Source organism: Gorilla gorilla, chromosome 3 (assembly GCF_029281585.2).
Source record: "Gorilla gorilla gorilla isolate KB3781 chromosome 3, NHGRI_mGorGor1-v2.1_pri, whole genome shotgun sequence".
Lineage (NCBI taxonomy): Eukaryota > Metazoa > Chordata > Mammalia > Primates > Hominidae > Gorilla > Gorilla gorilla.
This window is the reverse complement of record NC_073227.2, coordinates 10,983,214-11,004,294: the sequence shown is the minus strand read 5'-3', so window position 1 is coordinate 11,004,294 and position 21,081 is coordinate 10,983,214. Positions and strand designations below refer to the sequence as shown.

General features: G+C 55.8%; 2 protein-coding genes across 4 annotated transcripts in view; one reads left to right on the top strand and one right to left on the bottom strand.

The window, feature by feature from the left end:
- The window catches only part of CFAP99 (cilia and flagella associated protein 99), a 43,909-nt gene extending 32,420 nt beyond the window's left edge, over positions 1 to 11,489 (bottom strand). Inside the window, exons 1-2 of the mRNA XM_055384375.2 lie at positions 11,248 to 11,489; positions 3,779 to 3,906 (exon numbers count right to left, since the gene is read on the bottom strand). Of these exons, the coding sequence (XP_055240350.2) occupies positions 3,779 to 3,889 (111 nt within the window). The 5' untranslated portion in view covers positions 3,890 to 3,906; positions 11,248 to 11,489. The remainder of the gene's footprint in view (positions 1 to 3,778; positions 3,907 to 11,247) is intronic.
- A 73-nt stretch (positions 11,490 to 11,562) lies between these two features.
- Positions 11,563 to 21,081, top strand: part of ZFYVE28 (zinc finger FYVE-type containing 28) — a 150,100-nt gene continuing 140,581 nt past the window's right edge. The window contains exon 1 of one of the 3 annotated variants that reach the window (XM_055384370.2): positions 11,563 to 12,056. In XM_055384370.2, the coding sequence (XP_055240345.2) occupies positions 12,018 to 12,056 (39 nt within the window). In that variant the 5' untranslated portion in view covers positions 11,563 to 12,017. The remainder of the gene's footprint in view (positions 12,057 to 21,081) is intronic. The other 2 variants (XM_055384368.2, XM_063705052.1) reach the window with 2 other exon arrangements.

Sequence of the window (21,081 nt, the reverse complement as noted above, 5' to 3'; positions counted from 1 at the left end):
ACAGGCATGAGCCACCATGCCTGGCTCATTTTTTTTCTTTTAGAGAGAAATGGGATCTTGCTATGTTGCCCAAGCTGGACACGAACTCCTAGGTTCAAGTGGATCTTCCTTCCCCAGACGTCCTAGTAACTGGGACTAGGTATGTGCCACCATGCCTGGCTTAGTACTTTTTTTTGGGGGGGGGCACAATTTAACCCAAAACACTGCCTTTCACTGCAGTCTGCTGTCCAGAGTCTGCCATTTGGTTTATGTATTGTGTAATTTTCTGGCATTTCACTGCAGTCTGCTGTCCGGAGTCTGCCATTTGGTTTATGTATTGCGTAATTTTCTGGCAAGTGGCAGTCTTGAGCCTTGGCCTAGCAAAATCAGTGAATTGCAACAATTTCTTGATAGCTGGAGAGGAAAGCGAGTTGTCCAAACTGGATCAGGATCCAATGCACCATTCCTCTCGGACTTGTGAGGGGCTTTTGAAAGCATCTGAAAAGGCTGGGCGCAGTGGCTCATGCCTGTAATCCCAGCACTTTGGGAGGCCGAGGCGGGCGGATCACAAGGTCAGGAGATCAAGACCATTCTGGCTAACACGGTGAAACCCCGTCTCTACTAAAAATACAAAAAATTAGCTGGGCGTGGTGGCGGGCGCCAGTAGTCCCAGCTACTCGGGAGGCTGAGGCAGGAGAATGGCATGAACCCAGGAGGCGGAGCTTGCAGTGAGCAGAGATCGCGCCACTGCACTCCAGCCTGGGTGACAGAGTGAGACTCTGTCTCAAAAAAAAAAGAAAGAAAGGATCTGAAAAACCAGTGCCTCTGAGGAACAAGCCTCCTTGCCACCAATGGAGGCATCTGTGCAGATCCATGCTGGGCAGCCCCCTGGATATCCGTTGTGTCTGCCGCTGCCAGTTTGCCAGTAGGATCGGTGTGCCAGGCTCCCCGTGGAAATGCACACCTGTGATAGTCACGTTGTGACTCACCAGGTAACATACTAGTCTCATCTACCACTAATAATCTGTGGGTTACAGAAAACAAACCCAAACCCAAACTATTTGTTGTAACAAACTCATTTTTTTTGTAATGGTTATTATCAAGAAATAAAGACATGAACTTTACCACTTTTTGCTTGAGGAAGGGGTAAACACACCCGCCTTTCCCTGCCAAGGTGCTGTGTGGCTGCGCAGGCCAAGACAGTGTCAGGGGGAAAGTTTCCCAGGTGGAGGCAACAGCTAGTGCAGTGGGGAGCACGTGGAATGTTCCAGAAACACTAGGAGACCAGTGCAGCTGGAGCAGAGTGCACGCGTGGCAGAGTCGAAGGCAGAGCTGATGATGAACAGATGTGGGCTACAGGAATGGGGGTGCCCAGGAGGCGCCAGGGTTCCCACTGGAGCAAGCGGAGACGGAGCGGCCGCCAGCTGAACTGGGGATGTCAGAATCAGCAGCTCTGGGGGAGGTCACATGGATTCATTCATCTACTGACGTGTCACACGGGAGGTGCCCATTGGACACCCAAGGAGATGTGAGTCCAGGCTCGGGAGAGGTCAAGGATGGAGGGAGGAGCAGGAGCTGTCAGCAGGCGAGGGGACCAGGAGTATGTATAGCAAAAAGAGCAGAGAGCAGCCGCTGAGCCCGTGCACCCCGCACACCCGACAGGGGAGGCCCGAGCCCGAGAAGGAGTGGCTGCCAGGTGAGAGGCAGGCCTGGTGCAGGGGGTACCCAGGAAGCTGATCGGAAGGCCCCGGAGCTGGGGGCGGGGTCAGCTGGGTCAGAGGAGCTGAGGCTGCCCCACTGGATTTGGCAACAAGGAGGTGTGGGGTGACCCAGACTGGCGCTGTGGGTGGAGGGGTGGGGGAAGTCCGCCGGGACGGGCGTGAGGGAGGGTGGAGGAAGAGCTGCCGCTGATGGCAGGGACTTCGAGGAATCTGTTAGATAGAAGGGAAGGACCGCGGGAGCCTCAGGGGAGTACAGAGGACTTAAAAAAAATGTTTTTAGGGTGAGAGACGTAGCAGCACGGGTGGCTGACGGGAAAGATCCTGAGGGAAATGAGGGGGACGGACAGGAGGAGCTGCTGGAGCTGCTCTTGGGCTGGCCAGAGGGGCCGGGCTACAGGTGGGCCCAGGCAGCGGGGTGGGTGACGCCAGCTCCCAGGACGGGCTTCTGGCCAAGGGGACCTGGGCCTTCGCTATTGTCTGTTTTGGACGGGCAAGGCGAGGGCAGGCTGGCGGGATGAGAGGTGTGCCCGTCGTGCTGAGGCCTTAGCTGGGAAGAGGAGTGTGGATGAACCTGGGCCTGAGCTGTTTGCATCACTTCCCCACGGTGCTTAGGGGCTCAGGGAAAGAGCTGGGGGCCAGAGGGTGCTGAAGCGGAGGGAGAGGTGCCCACGGAGGCCTGTAGCTCTGCGCACAGGCCCTGCTCCCCTCTCCAGCCCCTGCTGGCTGCCAGGCCCCAGCCGGAGGAGGCCCCTCTTCCAGAAGCTGGGAGCAGGGATGGGTGGGGGCCCCAGGCCTTCTCTTATGGCAGAGGCCTTGGCCCCAACCCCTGTAGCCTTTGTAACCCACTCACACCACCTCCCCTCTGGGCTTTCTTGAGGCTGCCCCAGAGGTAGCTAATGAAGGATCAACCCCTCATTCTACCCCAAGGGAAGGTGGGCTCAGACTGCGGCCTGGGGGAACAGCACAGGTGCACCTGAGCAGGTAGTGAGAGCAGGAGCTGGAGCATGGCCAGGGCAGCCCCCAGGGGCCATGCAGAAAAGCAGCGCACATAGGCCAAGTTCATCCAGAGCACAGCGGCACAGAGGGCTGTGGCCTGCAAGGACAGGCAGGCGGCCTGAATTAGCACACTTGCTATGAGCGCCCTCTTTCCAGGGGGCGAGTGCCCGCTCCCTGCTCCTGGGCAATGATGGGTTGGTGATGGCCCATGTGACAGCCCCCCAGGATTTCCCCTGGTGAGCTCAGCTTCCTCTGGAGGCCCCATCCAATGGAGCCCAAGTCCCACATTCCTAGAGGCAGGGGCCCTGCAATCCTAGCTCCTGTTCCCCAGGCACATGCCACTGACAGGTGGTGGATGTGAGATCAGCACCTCGGGGCGGGAGCTGAGACCAGGTGACAGGGAGGCCCCTGAGTGGGGCAGGGCTGCCGAGGTTGCAGGGAGTGCCAGGACCAGGATGGAGCTGTGAGGAAAACCCAGGGATGGGAGGACAGGAGCTGAGGAGTTGGGCAGCCTCCAGGTGGGCCTGTGACTTCTTCCAGGTGTGGGTAGGAAGATGAAGGAGGTGTGTACAGACGCCTGCAGCCCTCGGCTCCCCGGGGGCCTCACTGCCCAGGCCAGCCCCTGCCTCTGTCGGAGACCCAGTCAGTGATTCCCAAGTCTCGGTTACCACAAATACAGCACAAGTTGTGGCCTTGCGCACCCTCACTGCCACAGCCCTGGGGTGCCTGGGGGATGGAGGACCCATTTCCCGACATAAGATGCCCCCCAAAGTGGGGTTGGGGCATGGGGGTGCTCCAGGGCTGACCCTTCTCATCTGTGTTAACCGAGGATGGAACTGCAGTGTGGATGTCATATCCCGGGTCCCGGCCAAGGCTTCTTTCACCAGAGCCTGGCCTGACACACATTCTGGGTGCCAGGAGCACCTCTCTATACAAAGAGAGGTCTCTGTGGAAAACACGGTCAGCTTCTCCCCATTTGGAAGGAAGGCAGTCGTTAGGAAGGCATCTGATGCTGTTAACCAGAACAGCTGCACAACAGGTGCCATTGGCGTGGCCTCCCAGGAGCCCCCAGCAGATCCTACCTGCAGGGAGGTGGCCGCAGCCTCCAGGAACTGCTCAGGGTTGTCCCTCTTGGGTGTAAATTTGTCGAGTTGCTCGATCACAGTTTCAATGCATTTTCCATAGCAGGCCATCTTCTTAGGGCAGAAGCCTAAGAACAAACCGTGCAGGTCACACCCTCCACACCTGGGATGTGGCCACAGGACCCTCCCCAGCAGCGACAGGAGTCTGCCAGGGTGTTGGGCCTGCAGCAGCAGGGAGACCGGATGTGACTGGGGGCCCTGGCTAGGGTGCCGGGCCTACAGCAGTGGGGAGGGCCGGATGTGAGTGAGGGCCCTGGCAGGTACCCCAAGATTCATGTCCTGCACTGTCTCCTGCAGGCCTCTGCAGCTCAGGGGCCCAGGCTGGCCTGGGTGAGTTCACCATCAGGTCACCCCCATCACCACAGACCGAAGCCGGCCGAGTGCCCCTCAGGCCCCACAGCCATGCCTCCTGGATGGGGTGACCCCTGCAAGGGGCCCACGGCAGAGAACACAGGCACCTCTCGAACCAGCCTCTGAGCGTCCCTCAGCTTTGCCCAGGAAGGTGACGGTTTCTTCGTCAGGCCCTGCCGGGGAGCAGAAGGTCCTGGCTGAGGGTGACCTCATCACACATGGTTGGGGCAAGAAGGAGCCTGGGGTCCCTGGGGTCAACGCCGCCATCCTGACGATGGGGGAACAGGGCCTTGGGGAGGGCTTGCGGGGGTGCTGAACACTCCAGAGGTGCAGCAGTTCCAGGGGACAGGCTCGCCCAGAGCCCCTCCCAAGGGACCTTGGAGAAGCTGCCTAGGGGGAGGCTGGGACCCTGGGAACCAGCTCTAAGGACAACATGTGGCCCCCAAACTATCCTCAGAGGAAGCGGGGCCTGTCAGCAAATGCCGTCATCCTTGGGTGTGGTGCAGGCCTGGGCTCCAGCTGGACTACGCAGGACAGTAGGGCAGCACTGGGCAGAGGGGGGCCCTTCTCACCCTCCTCTTGCTCCATGACTGACCCACTGCTCTGGGCCAGGCTGGGCTTGCAGGGCCACCAAAGTTGGGGACAGTGGGAGCACCTCTCCTCTACCCTGCAACAAGCTAGAACAGCCCCAGGTAGCAGTCCCCAGACCTGGACCCTCCAGGCTGGAGACTGACTAAAAAAATGCAAACGATCCCCACCAACCACCACTGACACTGGAGGGTCCTTGGTGAGATGCCGATCCTGGCCGTGCTGAAGGGTCTATGTTGACCTGCCCCCTGCCTCTCTCCCTGGCCAAGACTCAGAGAGAAGGGGAGGCCAGGTGTCACCAGACACTTTAGAGAAACCTCTGACATGAAACATAGAAACCATAAGAAAAGAACCAGGAGAAAACGATGCACAAGGCAGGAAAAAGCCTAGAAACCAGGCACTGCCATGCAAGAGAAGAGGAGATACAGCACCCAAGGAACAAGCAATGGCTGGAGAAAAAGAGAGGGCTCGTGAAAACCGAAATACAATGACAGAACTAAAAACATAAACAGGAGACGGAAGGTAAAGTTGAGGAAATCTCCCTGAGTAGAAAAAGGTGAAGCTATGGAAAGTAGGGGAAAACACTAAGAAAATCAGGGAACGATTCCTGAAGGTCCAAACCCCAATTAACAGGAGTTCCAGAAAGACAAGAGAGAGAAATAACAAGAAAATGCCTAGAACTGAAGTATGCGGTCTTCTGGACGGACAAGGCCTGCTGGCAGCTCAGCACAGGGAATGAGTCATGATATTTCAGAGCCAGGGACGCCCCGAACACGTTCAGTGCAGGAAGAGTCAGGGATGCAGAGGAGTCTCGGCTGGGGGTGCCCTGGGAAGCAGGGGCTGAACCCAAGTGACTGTCGTCGTGGGGAATTTCCAGGCTGTGATGCAGGTAGCCCCAAGGTGACACTGGCTGGCAGGACAAGGACAGAGCAGGAGGGCAGGGGCTCCCGGGGGTGTCTCCAGGAGGAGCACCTGGCATGTTCTGCGAATGGGTTTAACTGCACAGTTAGAGAAAAAGGCTGTGATGCTGGCCCTGGCCAGGGATGGCATCAGCCCAGGGCCTGTGTCCCCACCTCCCTGCTGGCTGCACCACCTGAGGCCTGACATGGGCTGTTCTTTTTTTTCTTTTTTTGAGATGGAGTTTCGCTCTTGTCGCCCAGGCTGGAGTGCAATGGCGTGCTCTTGGCTCACTGCAACCTCCATCTCCCAGGTTCAAGCGACTCTCCTGCCTTAGCCTCCTGAGTAGCTGGGATTACAGGCACCCACCACCATGCCAGGCTAATTTTTGTATTTTTTTAGGAGAGACAGGATTTCACCATGCTGGCCAGGCTGGTCTCAAACTCCTGACCTCAGGTGATCTGCCCGCCTCAGCCTCCCAAAGTGCTGGGATTACAGGCGTGAGCCACCACGCCAGGCTGTCCTTTTAGGGGCTGCTTTAGGGACCAGCCTGGCCGTGCATGGACACAGAGGCCAGCAGGAGCCTCTCTCTAAGGAGGCCAGAAGAAAGGCCGCTTGGAATTTGGAAATCTGGCCTGAAGCCCTGGTGCTGAAAACAGGCCCTGGAGACCAGGCCTCCCAGAACAAAGCGAGCATGGGCCTCTGGCACGGCCAGGACCGTCACTGCCTGGGAGCCTGCCCTGGGCCCCGGCTGGGTCACCCTCCCCCCACCCCGTGTCTGGAGACCAGCAAGGCTGCCTGGCTGTGTGTTCCTCCGCCAGTGCGGTCCTGATGATTCAGGGCAAGGGAAGAGACAGTGATGCTGCTGGCTTGAAGAACACCAGACCAGAAGCCATTAAACCCGCAAATCCACAGATGCTGAACTGTAGATGCTGCAGCCAGGCTTGCCTGGGCAAGATGAGAGAGATTTGTGGGTGAGGCTGCCCAGACCCTCTGAGGGTTCCCACCCCCTTCATGGCCTGCCCCTGGGGACCTGCCACCTAAGCTGCCTCAGCCCACCCTGCGGGAAACCTTTGCTTCTTGGAAGGCTGGGCCATGGAAGAGAGACCACCCACACCCCACCCCAGCCTCAGGGTCCTTTCACTCTCCTCTGATCCCCTCTAGCTGAGTCTCTGGGGTGGGGATTTCGACAGCTGTGAGCAGAAAGGCCCAGGAGGCCCAGTGAGCACCCTCCCCTGAGCCTGCCAAGGCAGGAATATTCAGGGCAGGGCCTTAAGCTTGTGACAGGCTCACCCTAAGTCCCTGCTCTCTCTGAATTCAGCCCCTCTCCTCGGGAGGGTCCCAGCAGGCCAGGCCACCAGTATGGCAGGGGTGCGATGCGGTGTGGTGCAGTGTGGGCGTGGTGGCCAACCCTGGTGGGTAGGTGGATCCAGGCAGCCATAACACAGCCAGGGGGCAATAGGCTGCTGGCAGCAGGAAGCACTTTTCTGGGGCATTGCTCTTTGGGGAGGGGGGACTTGTGGTTTCACTCCAGGCATTACTGAGAGCAGTGGGGGCTCCCTGTAGGCAGTGAGCTCACAGCTCACAAATCCCACTCCCCATCTTCGCCAGGGTCAGCCACACTGAGGTGTTTTTTAAAACTCCACAGCGTAACTGGGGACTTCTCTACAAAAAAATTAAAGAATGACTCAGGTGTGGTGGCACGCCTGTAGTCCTAGCTCCTTGGGGGGCTGAGGTGGGAGGATCCCTTAAGCCCAGGAGGTTGAAGGTGCTTTGGGCTATGTCTGTGCTACCACACTCTAGGCTGGGTGACACATTGAGATCCTGTCAAATAAATAATAAATAAATGTAAAAGTCTACTTCTAGAGAAACTGTGTTAAAGAGTGAGTTTTCTTGCCCTGCCTCCACGTCACGTTGTGGGTCAGGCTGCCTTGGGATGGGGTCCCCTTGCCCCAGCCTTTTTGAATCTGCTCTGGATACAGCTCTGCCTGGAGGAACAGGGTATACACCCAGGAAAAGGGCCCCTTCTTGCGCCTGGTGCGGGCGGTGAGAGTGGGTCGTCTGCGTGTGTGTGGCGGGAGCTGCTGCCAAGGTGGAACAGTTTCCCTGCCGTCTCCCCCTGTCCTGGAGCTGGAGCATTCTGGAGAAAGGATGATCCTAGGTACCCTTTGGTGATGCAAATCAAGGAGGAGCAAGAGGGCCATGCCAAGCCCACCCCCCAATCCAGGGCGGACCTGGTAGGAATGAACTGGAAGGAATAAATGGACAAACCAAGTTGAAGATGGGGATGGGGGTGAAGAGCTCCTTTGGAATCCAGCCTGACTCAAATTGTCCTGCCCTGCCCCTGGAAACCTGGTTCACTGTCCGGCCTGAAGGTCCCTGGGGCGGGGCCTCTGCACCCCTGAATCTGGCTCAGAGCAGCTGTATGTGAAGGTGAATGTAAGGAAAAGAGACGCTTGAATTCTGAATCCCACTGAAATTAGCCTAGGAACTTCATCAAAACAATCACATCTTTGGGGAGGAAATAGGTACTAAAATTCATCCAACTGTGACGCCTGCTTTCAGCATCTCAGCTATATTCATGCATTCATTCATTCTCAAATTCTCAGCCTGATTTTATTTTTTTCCTGATTTAGGGTCTCACTCTGTCACCCAGGCTGGAGGGCAGTGGCTCGATGATAACTCACTGCAGCTCAAGTGATCCTCCTGCCTCAGCCTCCGGAGTAGCTGGGACTCTAGGCGTGTACTACCACGCCCGACTAATTTTGTGCTTAATTTTTTTTTTTTTTTGTAGAGACAGGGGTCTTACTATGTTGCCCAGGCTGGTCTTGAACTCCTGGCCTCAAGCGATCCTCCCACCTGAGCATTCCAAAGTTCAGCTTTAATAGTGAAGTACCATCTATGTGGGAAGTGGGATTTAATTCTCAAGTTTAAAAATTTTTTTCTCATATTGATTTTAACTCCATTGATCAGGACTTGACTATCTTATATTTAAGGCAACTTTAAAGGTGGGCTGGACTAGGCTGGGCGCGGTGGCTCATGCCTGCAACCCCAGCACTTTGGGAAGCCAAGGCAGGCAGATCACTTGAGATCAGGAGTTGCAGACCAGCCAACATGGTGAAAACCCATCTCTACTAAAAATACAAAAATTAGCCAGGCGTGGTGGCAGGTGCTTGTAATCCCAGCTACTTGGGAGGCTGAGGCAGAGAATTGCTTGAACCCGGGAGGCAGAGGTTGCAGTGAGCTGAGATCGTGCCTCTGCACTCCACCCTGGGCGACAGAGCGAGACTCCATCTCAAAAAAAAAAAAAAAAAAAAAGGGTGGGCAGACTAAAGCTTCTCTTTCCTTAGGAAATATTTTATAGACACAAATGAGATTATGTGAGGAGGTTTAAATTCCATCAGACACAAAACAGCTCAACACTCTCAACCACTAGGAGATAATTCATTTACCTAAGATCTCAAATGTATGTTAATTAAAATATAGTCTTTTCTCCTGATTAAAGCCAGTCTCCTAAGGGTTGCTGCCAAGTCATGCCCCTATGGCTTGTGCTTAAAGCACAACCCCACGTGGCAGGTTTTGCTAGTTGCTTTTCAATCTCCACTACCCCTTTCCTCCCAAATAAGAAAACTCTGATTTTTAGCTGGGTCTACTGCTGCCCAATTGAAAGATGGCATTTCCCAGCCTCCCTGGCAGCTGGGGCATGGTTGTGTGGCTAAGTTCTCCCACCACCTTCAAGAAGTGGAAAGGTGTGAGACTTCTGGAAAGTCTCCCTGAACGAGAGAGGCATATCCATCTTCTCTTTTGCTGCTGGTTCCTGGGCTGAGGAGGTGATGGCAGGAATGTGGGCAGCCATCCTGGATCATGAAGAAACGTGAATGGCAGATAGAAAAGCTGATCCTTGAGGACGTTGGGGCTGCCATACCAACCATGATTGCCTCTCCATGGACCTCTTTTATAAAAATATGAGTAATATTCTTGTTTAGGCCACTGTGATGTTGGGATTTTTCAATACATGCAGCTAAACCTAACTGATACCCCACTTCCCCAAGTTCAGCCTTCATCCCATGCACAATTTCAAACTATAAAACATAGGAAGGGAGCCTCTGAGCAGATACAACTGCTCCAGGCCTCGGAGTTGGCCAAGGATAGACCCACAGAGAACAGCCATTCACTCAGTGGACAAGCCCAGCAAGTGTCTACCCCAAGATCCTGTGCTGAAGAAATGATGGCTTTGGGAGCAGCAGGTTTTATGGGGGAAGACTGAGAGTGTGGTTTGGGACACGTTAAATTTGAGAGGATCTGTTAGGCGTCCAAATGGTGAAGAACAGGTAAACAGGTCTGGAGTTTCAGGGTTGAGGCTAGAGATATAGGTTTTGAGAAGTTTGGGAGAAAATGGTTGTTTATAAAACCATGTAACTGTAGGAAATCCCCCAGGGAGGGAGCGGATAGAGTAGGTTCCAAGGACTGAGTCCAGGGTCTCCAGTGTTGAGAGGCCGGTGAGCAGGGGAGGCATCCAGCCAAGGAGATCAAGCAGGAGTGGCCAGGAGCGAGGAGGAGAAATGGACAGTGGGATCTGTTTCAGCCAAGTGAGGATGCTGTGTCACGGAGAGGGCACAGTCGGCTGGGTCACGTGGTAGTGACAGTTCAAGGAAGAGATGAGCGCTGACCCCGATCATCGGATTTTGCAACATCAAGGTCAAGGATGACTTTGATAAAGAGCTTCAGAGGAGTGGTTGGGTGAAAATCTGATGGGAGTAGTTTCTAGAAAGAACAGGTGGGAAGGAATTGGAGATAAGGGGAAACTCCAGAGGGGTTTTGCCCTTCAGAGGGTCGACTGGGTGGTAGGAAGAGGAGAGTAGGGAAAATCAATCAGTTACTCAAAAATAAACATGGACCCTACCCCCACCTAAGAGAAATCTTAGATGCCAGCGCGCCTAGGCTCACATTGAGTCTGATGGAATAAAGTGGTCATGGAGTCCACGGACCTTTCTGAGCACCTGGCCCTGGCCAGTGAGGACAAGCAGGAACAGGTCATACTTCTCAATTCTGAACCGAGGGGGGCATGACTTCCATCTCCTGTGTCTTACATCTGCACGTTTCACAACAAGCCAGAGACGTGGTGGTCGTGCGGCAGGGAAAAGTGCAGCGCTGTGGGGTCAGGCCGACCCAGATCCGCCGTGATCTGGATGCAACCCCCACAGCCAGGGCACGCCGGCCTCGTTGTGCCTGCTTCTCCGGCTGTCAATGGGAAGTTTAAGTGAGGCCACGTGTGGGTTTTTAGCTCTCTGCTTGACACATAGCAGGTACTCAGATTGAGGTGAGCGTTTTAAGGTACAAATTAGGGCACCACTGGGGGGAGTAGCGAGGGCGGAAGAGTATCTTTTTAGAACGCACCGCTGATAGTGGTGATTAAAAAAAAAAAAGAGGCACCGTTCACTTTCATCGGGGAGCTGGGAAGAAGACAGAAGAGGTGTTTGGGAGAAGCAAGATGAGCAGCGAGCGAGAGGGAACCGGCCGGCAGGTCATGAAAGTCGGCGGCGCGTTGCCCCGCACCTGTCCCGCCCCCGTACCTGGCGGGCGCTCGGGGCAGCCGAGCCCTCCTGCCGCCGCCACCTGCCACCGCAGTAGTTTCCTGGGCCAGCTGGGGCTAAGGTGTTGGCAGTCGTCGTCCGTCAGCTCCGGGTAGGCAGGACGCCGCGGCTGTTTGGCGTCGTCACCTAGCAACCGGCGGCACGCTCCGGCGCCATCGGGTGGACTACAACTCCCACAATGCACAGCGCCGCGGCGCGGCCCGGGACGCCAAGCCCTGGGCGCCACCTCCCCGCCATGCCTTTCGGGACTTGTAGTTTCTTGGGCCCCCGGGCGCGGCGGGTCGCCCCGCCAGCAGGGAGCGCGCCTCGGGCGGGGTGCGGCGCCCGCGCGGGGATTGGGCCGCCTCCGCCCCGCCCGCCCCGCCCGCAGCTAGCGGTGGGCCCGGGGCTCGTGGCGCCCTAGGCGCATGTGCGGCGCGGGGCGGCCGTGACCAGCGGAGCGCTGGGTGTCAGTGAGCAGCGAGGAGCCGCGCGCCCCCGTACCCGCGTCTGTCCGTGCGCCCGAGCGCCCACTCCCGGGTCTGAGGTCTGCCCGGCGCGCCGCTTATAGAGCATACTCAGGGCCGCGCACCTGCCTCGCGCACCTGCCCGCCGCCCGCTCGGCGCTCCGGGCTTCGCTAGACAGCCTCCCTGCGACAGCGCGGGGGCTCCGGCCGTGCCTCCGCGTCCGCCCCGCACCTCAGCCGGGCCCGGGCGCAGCGCTGCGGAGGGCGAGGGCCGCCCGGAGTCCGGCCAGGGCCGGCGCGGCGATGATGAACAGGTTCCGAAAGTGGCTCTACAAACCCAAGGTGAGCGGCCCCGCTCGGGCCGGACGCCCCTCGCGTCGCGGCCTCTCCCCTCCCCAGGACCGCCCGTCCGCCCTACGAGACGGACTCCCTTTCCCTGTCCGTGGCCGGCCTCTTCCCCCACCGCCGACATCCTTCCCTCCACTCCAAGACTTGGACAGATCTTCATCGCCCTGTCTCTGAGGCGGATCCGAACCTCCCTCCCGGCTTCCTAAGCCCGGGTCCAGGACTGACCCTCCTGCTCCTCCTCTCGGGCCGGGGCGCACTTTCCCTCCCCCTCTATCCAGGGCCACAACGGGCCCCTCTCCCTCCTCATCCCGGTCCTGGACGGTGCCCTCCTACACTTCGTGGTCCCCAGCCCGCGGGCCCGGAGCAGACCCCCTACTACTTCTCCGTCTCTCCTCCCTGCACCAGGAATGCCCCCTCATTCCCCTCCTGCCCCCACCCCCATTGTCCTGGGCCTGGAATAGATCTCCCTCCGCACTCCAGAATAGACCCTCTCCCCACTTCCCCAGGTTCTGAGAGAACCCACATTTCCCAATCCCTGGGTCCAGGGCAGACCCGTCCTTCCATGTCCAGAGAGGATCCTGATGGCCCTGCCAACGGCCTCCCTTCCCGAACCAGGACTGACCCACACCTCGGCCCAGTTCGCGTCCCCTCCCTTGTCCCCATCTTTGTCTCTTCCCCACCCACGTCCTCTGGAATCCGGGACAGGTCCTACACCCGGCCCTTGGGGCGAGCGCGCCCGTGGCCAGCAGCCTCGGCGGGGCGGGAGGTGCGGCTCTCCAGCCGGCGCCCGCGCCTGTCCTAGCGCCGCGGGGTCGGGGTCCGGGCGGCGCGCCCTGTGCCTCAGCGGCTGCGCCAGTCGCACTGCGGGCGCTGCGTCCCCGCCGCCCGCCTGGGGCTCATGTCCGCTGCAGCCGGAGCAGGGCCGGGCGCGCTCGGCGCGGGGTGAAGGCGCGGCGGTGTTCAGGATCCCGGCGCAGGGTCCAGGGCGCATCTGGGCGTCCGAGGGTGGCACCCTGGGGCCGGCGCAGCGGGGAGGCCCGGGCCCTGAGATCTTGGGGGAGGTCACGGCTCGGGTGGGGTCACCGCGGCGACCAAGGGCGGGAGTGGGGCCAGCGCTTCGTCCGGGCAGCTCGGACGTCCGAGGCCACCGCGTTGCCGACCTACCCCTCCTCCCTCCACTGGCCGCCTTTCTCCGTCCAGCGTCCCAGGCCTCCGCCTCCACCGTGGGTGAGCTGTCACGGCAGAGGTTTCCTGAAATCCGTGCCTCGCGTGCGCCCATTCCAGGAAGGCGGGAGGTGGGTTTGGAAGATCAGCACGGAGCAAACCTCCGTTTGAGGGCTCACTCAGGGCCCCGAAGGGCGCGTGCTTCACGGCCTTTGAGGTCGGGGACTTCTGTTTGTCGTTGCCGGAGTGTTGGGTTGAGGGCATACGGTACATGGGGCGCCCCTTGCTCGGCCTTGGCTTGATTGGGAGGGGACTCAGGGGGATTCAGGGTTCCTGTGGCGGCACTCCCTGCTCCCAACCTCCCTGTCTCTAGCAGCGACTTCTTAAGGGTTCGTCCGGAGCCTTGCGTTTCCTGGCGCTGGGTGTGGTTTGGGGCCGAGCCGTCTGCGCCCAGCCTCTCCTGCGGCGCCTTCGAGCCCCTCTGGGTCCTGCCTGCTGCCCCCATGTGCCTCTGCCGGGGTAGGGCGGTGGCCTCCGCTCTGGATAGCTGTATGAATGGTGTTTGGTTCCAGTGACTTTTCCTCACCAGTTACTGAAAACCAAGTCTGCTTGTAAAACGGCGTTTTGGGGGCGTGCAGCAGCATTATTTTCGGTGACAAATGGCGGGAGGCAGCTGGAGAAATGTGTCTCAAGTCTTAACTAACATTCTGGTGTCGCTGAAGGCACTTGCTGGGACACTAGGGGATGGCCCTCCGGACATGGCTGTGGAAGAGGCCGCATTTGGAGGATCACCCTTCTAATCGTGTTGAAAAGGAAGGAAAAATAATTGTAGACTCTGTTTCATGAGTAGCTAAGTAATTTCAGGATGGCCTTGTCTGTTTCCGTTTAGGGAAGACACGTTAAAGGTAGAACATGGTACTAGACGTTGTCCTGAGAATTAGGAATTGCGTTCCCAACTTTTCCTCTTCAGCAGGCAGCTGCCTTTCCAGGCAGGCGGCAGGCACCAAGAGGGCACAGCCAGTGAATCAGCTGATCCCAGGGATCAGCCCAGAGCCGTGTGCCTCCGGAGAAGGGATGGAACAGGATTGACGTGGATCTCTCCTTTTTCTCGTTGTCTTCTCCTGTCATGCTGTCTGGTACTAGCTCCAGAGCTCTGGACTCGAGACGTATCTCCATTTCAGATCTGTCTCTGGCCATAGCATTTTCTGGGAGCTGGTGCCCTGTGGGCAGTCTGAACTTGGGCTGTCTCTTATTTGAGAAATGTCTTTGGAGTTAAATATCTTGATTGTTTGAAGGGTCGGAGTATGTTATGTCACTCCATAGCTTTTCATTTTTCAAACCAAAGCTCAGATTCTTGCCTTGGATTATGAATTGAATTTTATGCTTCCCCTTCCTGTCTAATTTAACACATTTTGGCACAAATAAGCACAAAGTCAGTCCTGGGAAGATTCTGGGCTGGAAGAGTTGAAGTGTTAAACATTAGCTGTGGGAGGATGTGTCTGGGGGAGACTGTTGCCTGCAGTCAGGAATTTTTTTTCCCACTTTGTATTTAGATAGATGTACAATTCAAACTGAATTTTTAATTGAATTCCTGTTTTGGTTTAAAACTGCACAGCGAGCTTCTTTTTATAAATTTTTAAGTGTGTGTGTGTGTGTGTGTGTGTTTGTAGAGACAGGGTCTCACTATGTTGCCCAGGCTGGACTCAAATTCCTGGCCTCAAGCAATCCTCCTGCCTCAGCCTCTCGAAGCACTGGGATTACAGGTGTGAGCCACTGTGCTTGGCCAGCACTGAGCTTCTTGTTCGTCACAATATGGTGGAAAAGATTCTGAAATGAAAATATTCTTCACTGTTCTTATAGTTATAAAAAGCAATTGGAAATGCTGAAAAATATTCCTGTGTGACATACATTTTGATATCTGAATAAAAATTAGCTACTACATTAGCTACCTAAGTTGAGTAAAAGAATGCCTGATGAATAATACAAAAGTTTAACATTAAAATGACATTTGCAAATTATATTTCTATTCACTTTCTTAATCAGTCTTTTAAACACCAATATGATTTTTCTTGGTATAAAGTGTTCAGATCTTGTAAGTATCATCCTGACTTCGAACACTCCCAGGAAGAGACGGTGCAGGAAAACCTGTCAGTTTGTCCTGCTTTATTGATGTTGGTGAAATACTTTCTTGCCTTTCTTTAAAGTCTTTTCAAGAGAGTTTATGCTTTAGAAAGGCAAACCATTTTGGCATGGTTGGTGTCTTCATTTGAAACAAAAGTCTCAGTGCTGTGTTTCTTGCTTGGTTATTACTTTCTATTGATTGACCTGGCTGGAAGTTCCTGGTCACTAGGAGGTGAGAATTCCCAGCATGGGGGAGAGGGACCTGGACACTTACCTGGACCTGGGAGAGATTTCCTGGCCATCACCAAAGAGCATATTAATATCACTCAGGATGAATTTGTGTTTTCCGTCTTTGAGGAGGAATTGACCCTCGGTGGGTTATGCTGGCCGGGTGGATGGGGTAGTTCCCATGTGGCTGGTTACCATGCTCAACCTTGCACTCCGAGAAGAGCTCGCTTGTCTGCACCCCCAGACCGTTTTCAGAGTGGGGGCTATTAGCCTTTCTTGTCCCCCCGCTTTGTAGGAGAACATTCCTTATAAATCTGCCTTACTGAGTGATGTGTATTTGGCAACTTCCTGTAAACATTCCAGGCCCAGATTAGCGATGACATGGCCTTTGCCAAGAGAAGCCTGAGTGACTTGCTGGGTGTGTGTGCTTTATAAAAGAAGACCCCTTTGGGTTTGGTAAAGTCTGCCTGGGTGCCAACCCCACTGGCATGTTTTGTGGGAACTTGCTAGGACTGAGCAGTACTGAGTATGGGACTTCCTGCCCTTCGGCTCTTGTTAACCCAGCCTCAGTCACCTGAGGATTTTCAGGGTTCCAGCCCACTTGGTCATGGGCCCTTGAAGAGAGCTGCCCATTGGTGGCCAGCACTCTGTACCTTGGCCACCTGGTTGAGAGGGGCGGCACCCTGGAAACGAAGTGGCAGATGGGGGCGGGCCCCAGAGTGGGGGGTGGGGCAAGGTCTGGATATATCTGTTTGGTCCCGATGTGCAGAGATGAGGCGCAGCCCGGTCCTCCTTTCGGGGCTCCCCACTGGTGGCTGAGGGTGAGGGGTGATGACAGAGATCCCCCAGAAGTATACAGCTGGGGTTTGGAATGCTGTGGGAGGGGTCTTGGTGGAGACTGGGGCCTGGCACGAGTGGGGCCTATGAGAGGGCAGTCACTGGCATGTGCCTTGACTTCCCTGCTTTGCGTCACCTGGGAAATGAATGGCTGTCCCTACAGCACTGCGTCCGTGCCCCATGCCAAGCACAGACCCTGTTCCAGGGACTTGGGATTTGAGTGAGAACTTCTAGCCAGTCTACTGATGAATTCGTTTTCAGCTGATAAACTCCAAGTGCCCAGCTGTGGCAGGGGGTTGTCCTTGGCCTGGCACGTTTCTCTCTGAGGTGAGCTGCTGGAAAGCCAGTGTTCCGGATGCTGCACAGGCTGAGCCCGGCGGTGCTCCCTCTCCTGGCGGGCGCCTGGCACGGAGGGGGCTCGGGAAGTCCTGGGAGGATGCTTGGCAGCGCTGAGTCAGAGCAGGCGTGGCTGGCCCTGCGCACCGGTCTCTCTCTGTTGTGTGGGGTTCTCTGAATTCAGAAGGCTCTGGGGCTCCCCTGGTGGCTCTGCATCCAGGTCATGCCACCCCTCCCAGAAAGCCTTCCTTTCCACATCAGCACTCAGGCTGTGGTCAGCGGGAGTGCAGTGCGGACGCCTGAGAGCCCATCTGCTCTTGAGGTGGCTTTGTAGAACCTACTCCCTGGCCTCTTAGGAAGTGACTCTCAGCGGGCAGCTCACATCTCATTTCCTGCGCTTTGCTGAGGTTTCTGTTTGTGGTTGGGGGAGTGTGGGACCTCACATGCCTTGCCTTGTGCCAGCGGCATTTGCAGGGCAATTAAGAGCCTGGGCTGCAGACAGAGGGCGAGCATCACTCCCTGAGCCGACTCTGTCATCACTCAGGGCTCTCCTTCCCTGGCAGGGCAGGGCTGGACGCTTACTGGAAACGTCTGGTATGGTTTCTGTTAAATGGGCGAGTCAGAGGCAGAGAGTCGAGAGCTTCACGTAATTGATATTTGGACTCAGCAGGCAGGGCAGACGGGGGAGGGAAGCAGGGCCTCAGTGTCCTGCCCCACAGGCTGAGTGTCTTTAGGTCATTTTGTTCGACCTTAAGAGGAGAGATGGCTAATTTAAGGAGGCTTCAGTGGCCATTTTCAGCCACCAAGAATTCCCAGAATACCGGATGTGCTTGCTCTAAATGTGTGAAGGTGCACATCTGAGAGCTGGTAAGTGACAGCCAGGGTGTGGTTTTGTTTGAGTTGACAGCCTTGTGCAGCTACAGGGTGTGCCGGGTGCAAAGGTGAATAATGGTGAGCTGATTCCAGTTCGAAGAAAAATAAATGCTGAGAAGGCTGTGGGTTTCAGTGCTTCCCCAGTGTTTTCTTGTCTTCAATGGTTGCCGGTCATGTGTCTAAATAGCATTGGAGCTCCAGGGCCTGGCTGGGAATTCTCGTCCCTCCCACACCTGTGCCTCAGTTTCCCTAGTGTCAGGTGGGAATGCTGAGACCTGCCTTCTGGAATTGTTGGGAGCATGTGAGGAGATCATCTCTGTCCAAGACTCACAGTAACAGCTCAACCAATGACCCCAGTCAATAATGGCAGAACCAGTGGGTGGTGTAAGCAGGCGGGGACTTCCACAGAACCAACGTTTAGCTACCTTAGGGTTTCATGTCAGTATTTCTTGGAGTCCCAGAGGCCATCACAGCTTCCAGTTCCTCCAGCCAGGCCATTCTGAGAGTGAAAGGGTCTCAGTGGGGGCCTGCCACCCCTGCGCCTTTTTCTGGTAGGTGGCGGGTGCTTGGTTGCTGGGAACAGACCCTGACTTACTATGCCTCAGGCATCCCCGTGGGTCTGGTTACAGGTCCCCCTGAGGATGAAGGATGCGCCCTGCCCCTGCCTGCGCCCCAGGGGGGAGATGCTGCTATGTGCTCGCTCATCACGTGAGCACCTGCCTCCTCTATGGTTGTCAGGACCAGGGCTGACTGCAGCCGGTGTGGGCAGCAATGGGGCTCACTGTGTCGGACTGGCCCCCAAACCTCTCATGCTGTCCTCCCATGGCCTGTGCCCCCATTTGTTGTCTGGATGCTCAGGACCTAGGAGAGGACTCCAGGGCTCGGGTGGCAGCGGGGAAGGGGCTGGGGTGCACTCGCGCTGCACTGTGATGCGAGGGGGATAAACTTCTATCCGTTAAGGCACTGAGGTGTGAGGGTCATTTGTGAATGTTTAAACTATGCTGATGCACCCTGTTTTACAAATGGGGTCTCAAGACAAGTCACCTTGCTCGAACCTCTACAGCCAGGAGGAAGCAGGGCTGGGATTTACACTCGGGTCTGCGGGACCCCAGAGCTGGCACCCGTATGCGTCAGGCAAAGTCTCCTTTCCTGCAGGAAGGCACTGGACTGTCATCGGATTTTACATGAGTCCCATTTGGTGAAACGATTACTTTCGTCTTTTTTCAGTTGGATTGCAAAAAAAACTTAGATATTGATGGGCAAGTCAAGTGTTTGAAGGAGGAAGACAAAAGTGAATGGATATTTTTTGACTGATCTGAATAGATTAAGCACAAGTAGAATAGAACATTTTATGTTATGGTAATTAATGTAGAATAGTTGGATAGGATGAATGGAATGATTTTTTCCTTCTTACAGTAAGCATTTTGAAGCTCTTCCATTTCTCATTGTTTTCCTGCTGGAGGGAGGCAGGGGGTGTAGGGGGCACATCAAGTGGGGGGCCCCTCCATGGACAAGGAACATGGGCCCAAACTGCATGGCTGGCTCTTTTAAGTCTCTGCCACGGGTGGGTTTTGCTCCAGCTGTGCTGCCCTTGGCTGTCCCCCACCAGAAAGGTGGTATTTTACACCGGCTTCCTGGGGAGACTGGGCTAGCACACCCAATTTAGGATGGTGTCCTTAGGGCAATGTTTTTTTCTTTGGATTTCAGTTTTTGAGAATGTTTCCAATTATTTTTAGGGATATCATGATTACAAACAACACCCAAAAGCAGAATCAACTACTTAAATGTCAGATACATTTAAGAATTGTACACTCATGTTCATAGCAGCTTTATACATGACAGCCAAAAGGGGGAAACAACCCAAACGTCCATGGAAGGAAGAACAGATACATGTGGTCCCTCCACACCATGGCATGACATTAGCATTAGAAAGGGCGCAGTGGCTCACGCCTGTAATCCCAGCAGTTTGGGAGGCCGAGGCAGGCGGATCACGAGGTCAGGAGATCGAGACCATCCTGGCTAACACGGTGAAACCCCGTCTCTACTAAAAATACAGAAAATTAGCCAGGTGTGGTGGTGGGCGCCTGTAGTCCCAGCTACTCGGGAGGCTGAGGCAGGAGAATGGCGTGAACCCGGGAGGCAGAGCTTGCAGTGAGCTGAGATGGTGCCACTGCACTCCAGCCTGGGCAACAGAGCGAGACTCTATCTCAAAAAAATAAAAATAAAAAAATAAAGTTAAAAAAAGAAAAAAAAAAAAGAAAGGGAGGATGTTCTGATACAAGCCATCGCCACAAGCCTGGAATACAGGATGATAATCAAAAGAAGCCAGTCACGAAGGGCTGCATCTTGTATGATTCCATTTCTATGAAATGTCCAGAAGAGGCAAATCCATTGAGACAGAAAGCAGATTGGCGGTTGCCAGGGGTTGGAGAGTGGAAGTGGAAGTGGGGAGTGATGATTTAAAGGGCATGGGGTTTCCTTTTGGGGTGATGAAAAGGTTTTGACGCAGCGAGATGTGGTGGTTGGGCAGCATTGTGAATGCAGTAAATGCCATTGTATTGTACCCTCTAAGATGGCTGATTGTATGTTGTGTAGATTTCACCTCAATTTAAAAAAAGGAATTGTACCACTTTTTGAGGTTAACAGATAATCAAGGGAAAAGGTGTTTTGCCCCTGAGTAAAAAAAAATAGGAAAATAGGCCCAGAGCCATGGTTCCTGAGTTTGGCTTTCTGGGTAGGCAGCTGACTTGGGGGCTTTGGAAAGCACCCTGCCAGCCTGGCCCGCTGACTGAGGCCACCTGGCGGGGGCATCTTCCTGGTCTCTGAAGATGGATCCTCAAGTCCCAGCCCAGTCTCTCCTCCCACCCTGCGCTGCTGGCAGGGCCTTTGTCCTGGGGCTTCCAGAAGACAGCATGAAGGAGTTCTGTGTCTGGGATTGATCGTGGTTGGGTAGTTCTGACAAATTTCTCAAACCGACCTCCTCCCACAGAGCTGCCCGCAGGGGTCAGCCCCCGCACCCCACCATGGGTGTGCTGGACTCAGCCTTCTCACAGCGCCAGCATGGGCTGCTCAGTGGGAAGCTCCAAGGCTGTCAGGCCACGTGGGCCTTGCCTGAGCCAGGGATCGGAGGGACAGCGAGCAGCCAGCGGAGTGAGGGCGAGGGGGCTGCTGAGATGTGAATGGCAAGGGGGTGTGGGTCACGGAGCCTGAAAGGCTGGGTGCACTTGGAGCACAGGGGACAAGGTGGGGTCGCTGCAGATGGGGTTGGGAGGTCGCCTGGGGATGGGTCACAGGCAAGGAAGGTGGGGGCATGATGGGGTCAGCACTGCTGTTTGCGGGGTCCTTCCAGGCCTGCTGTGGGAGAGACAGGATTGGAAGCTGGGACTGGTGGGTGGCGGGGATTCCAGCCAGAGGATGGCAGCAGGCGACTCTGGATGGAGAAAGTAGATGGATCTGGGCC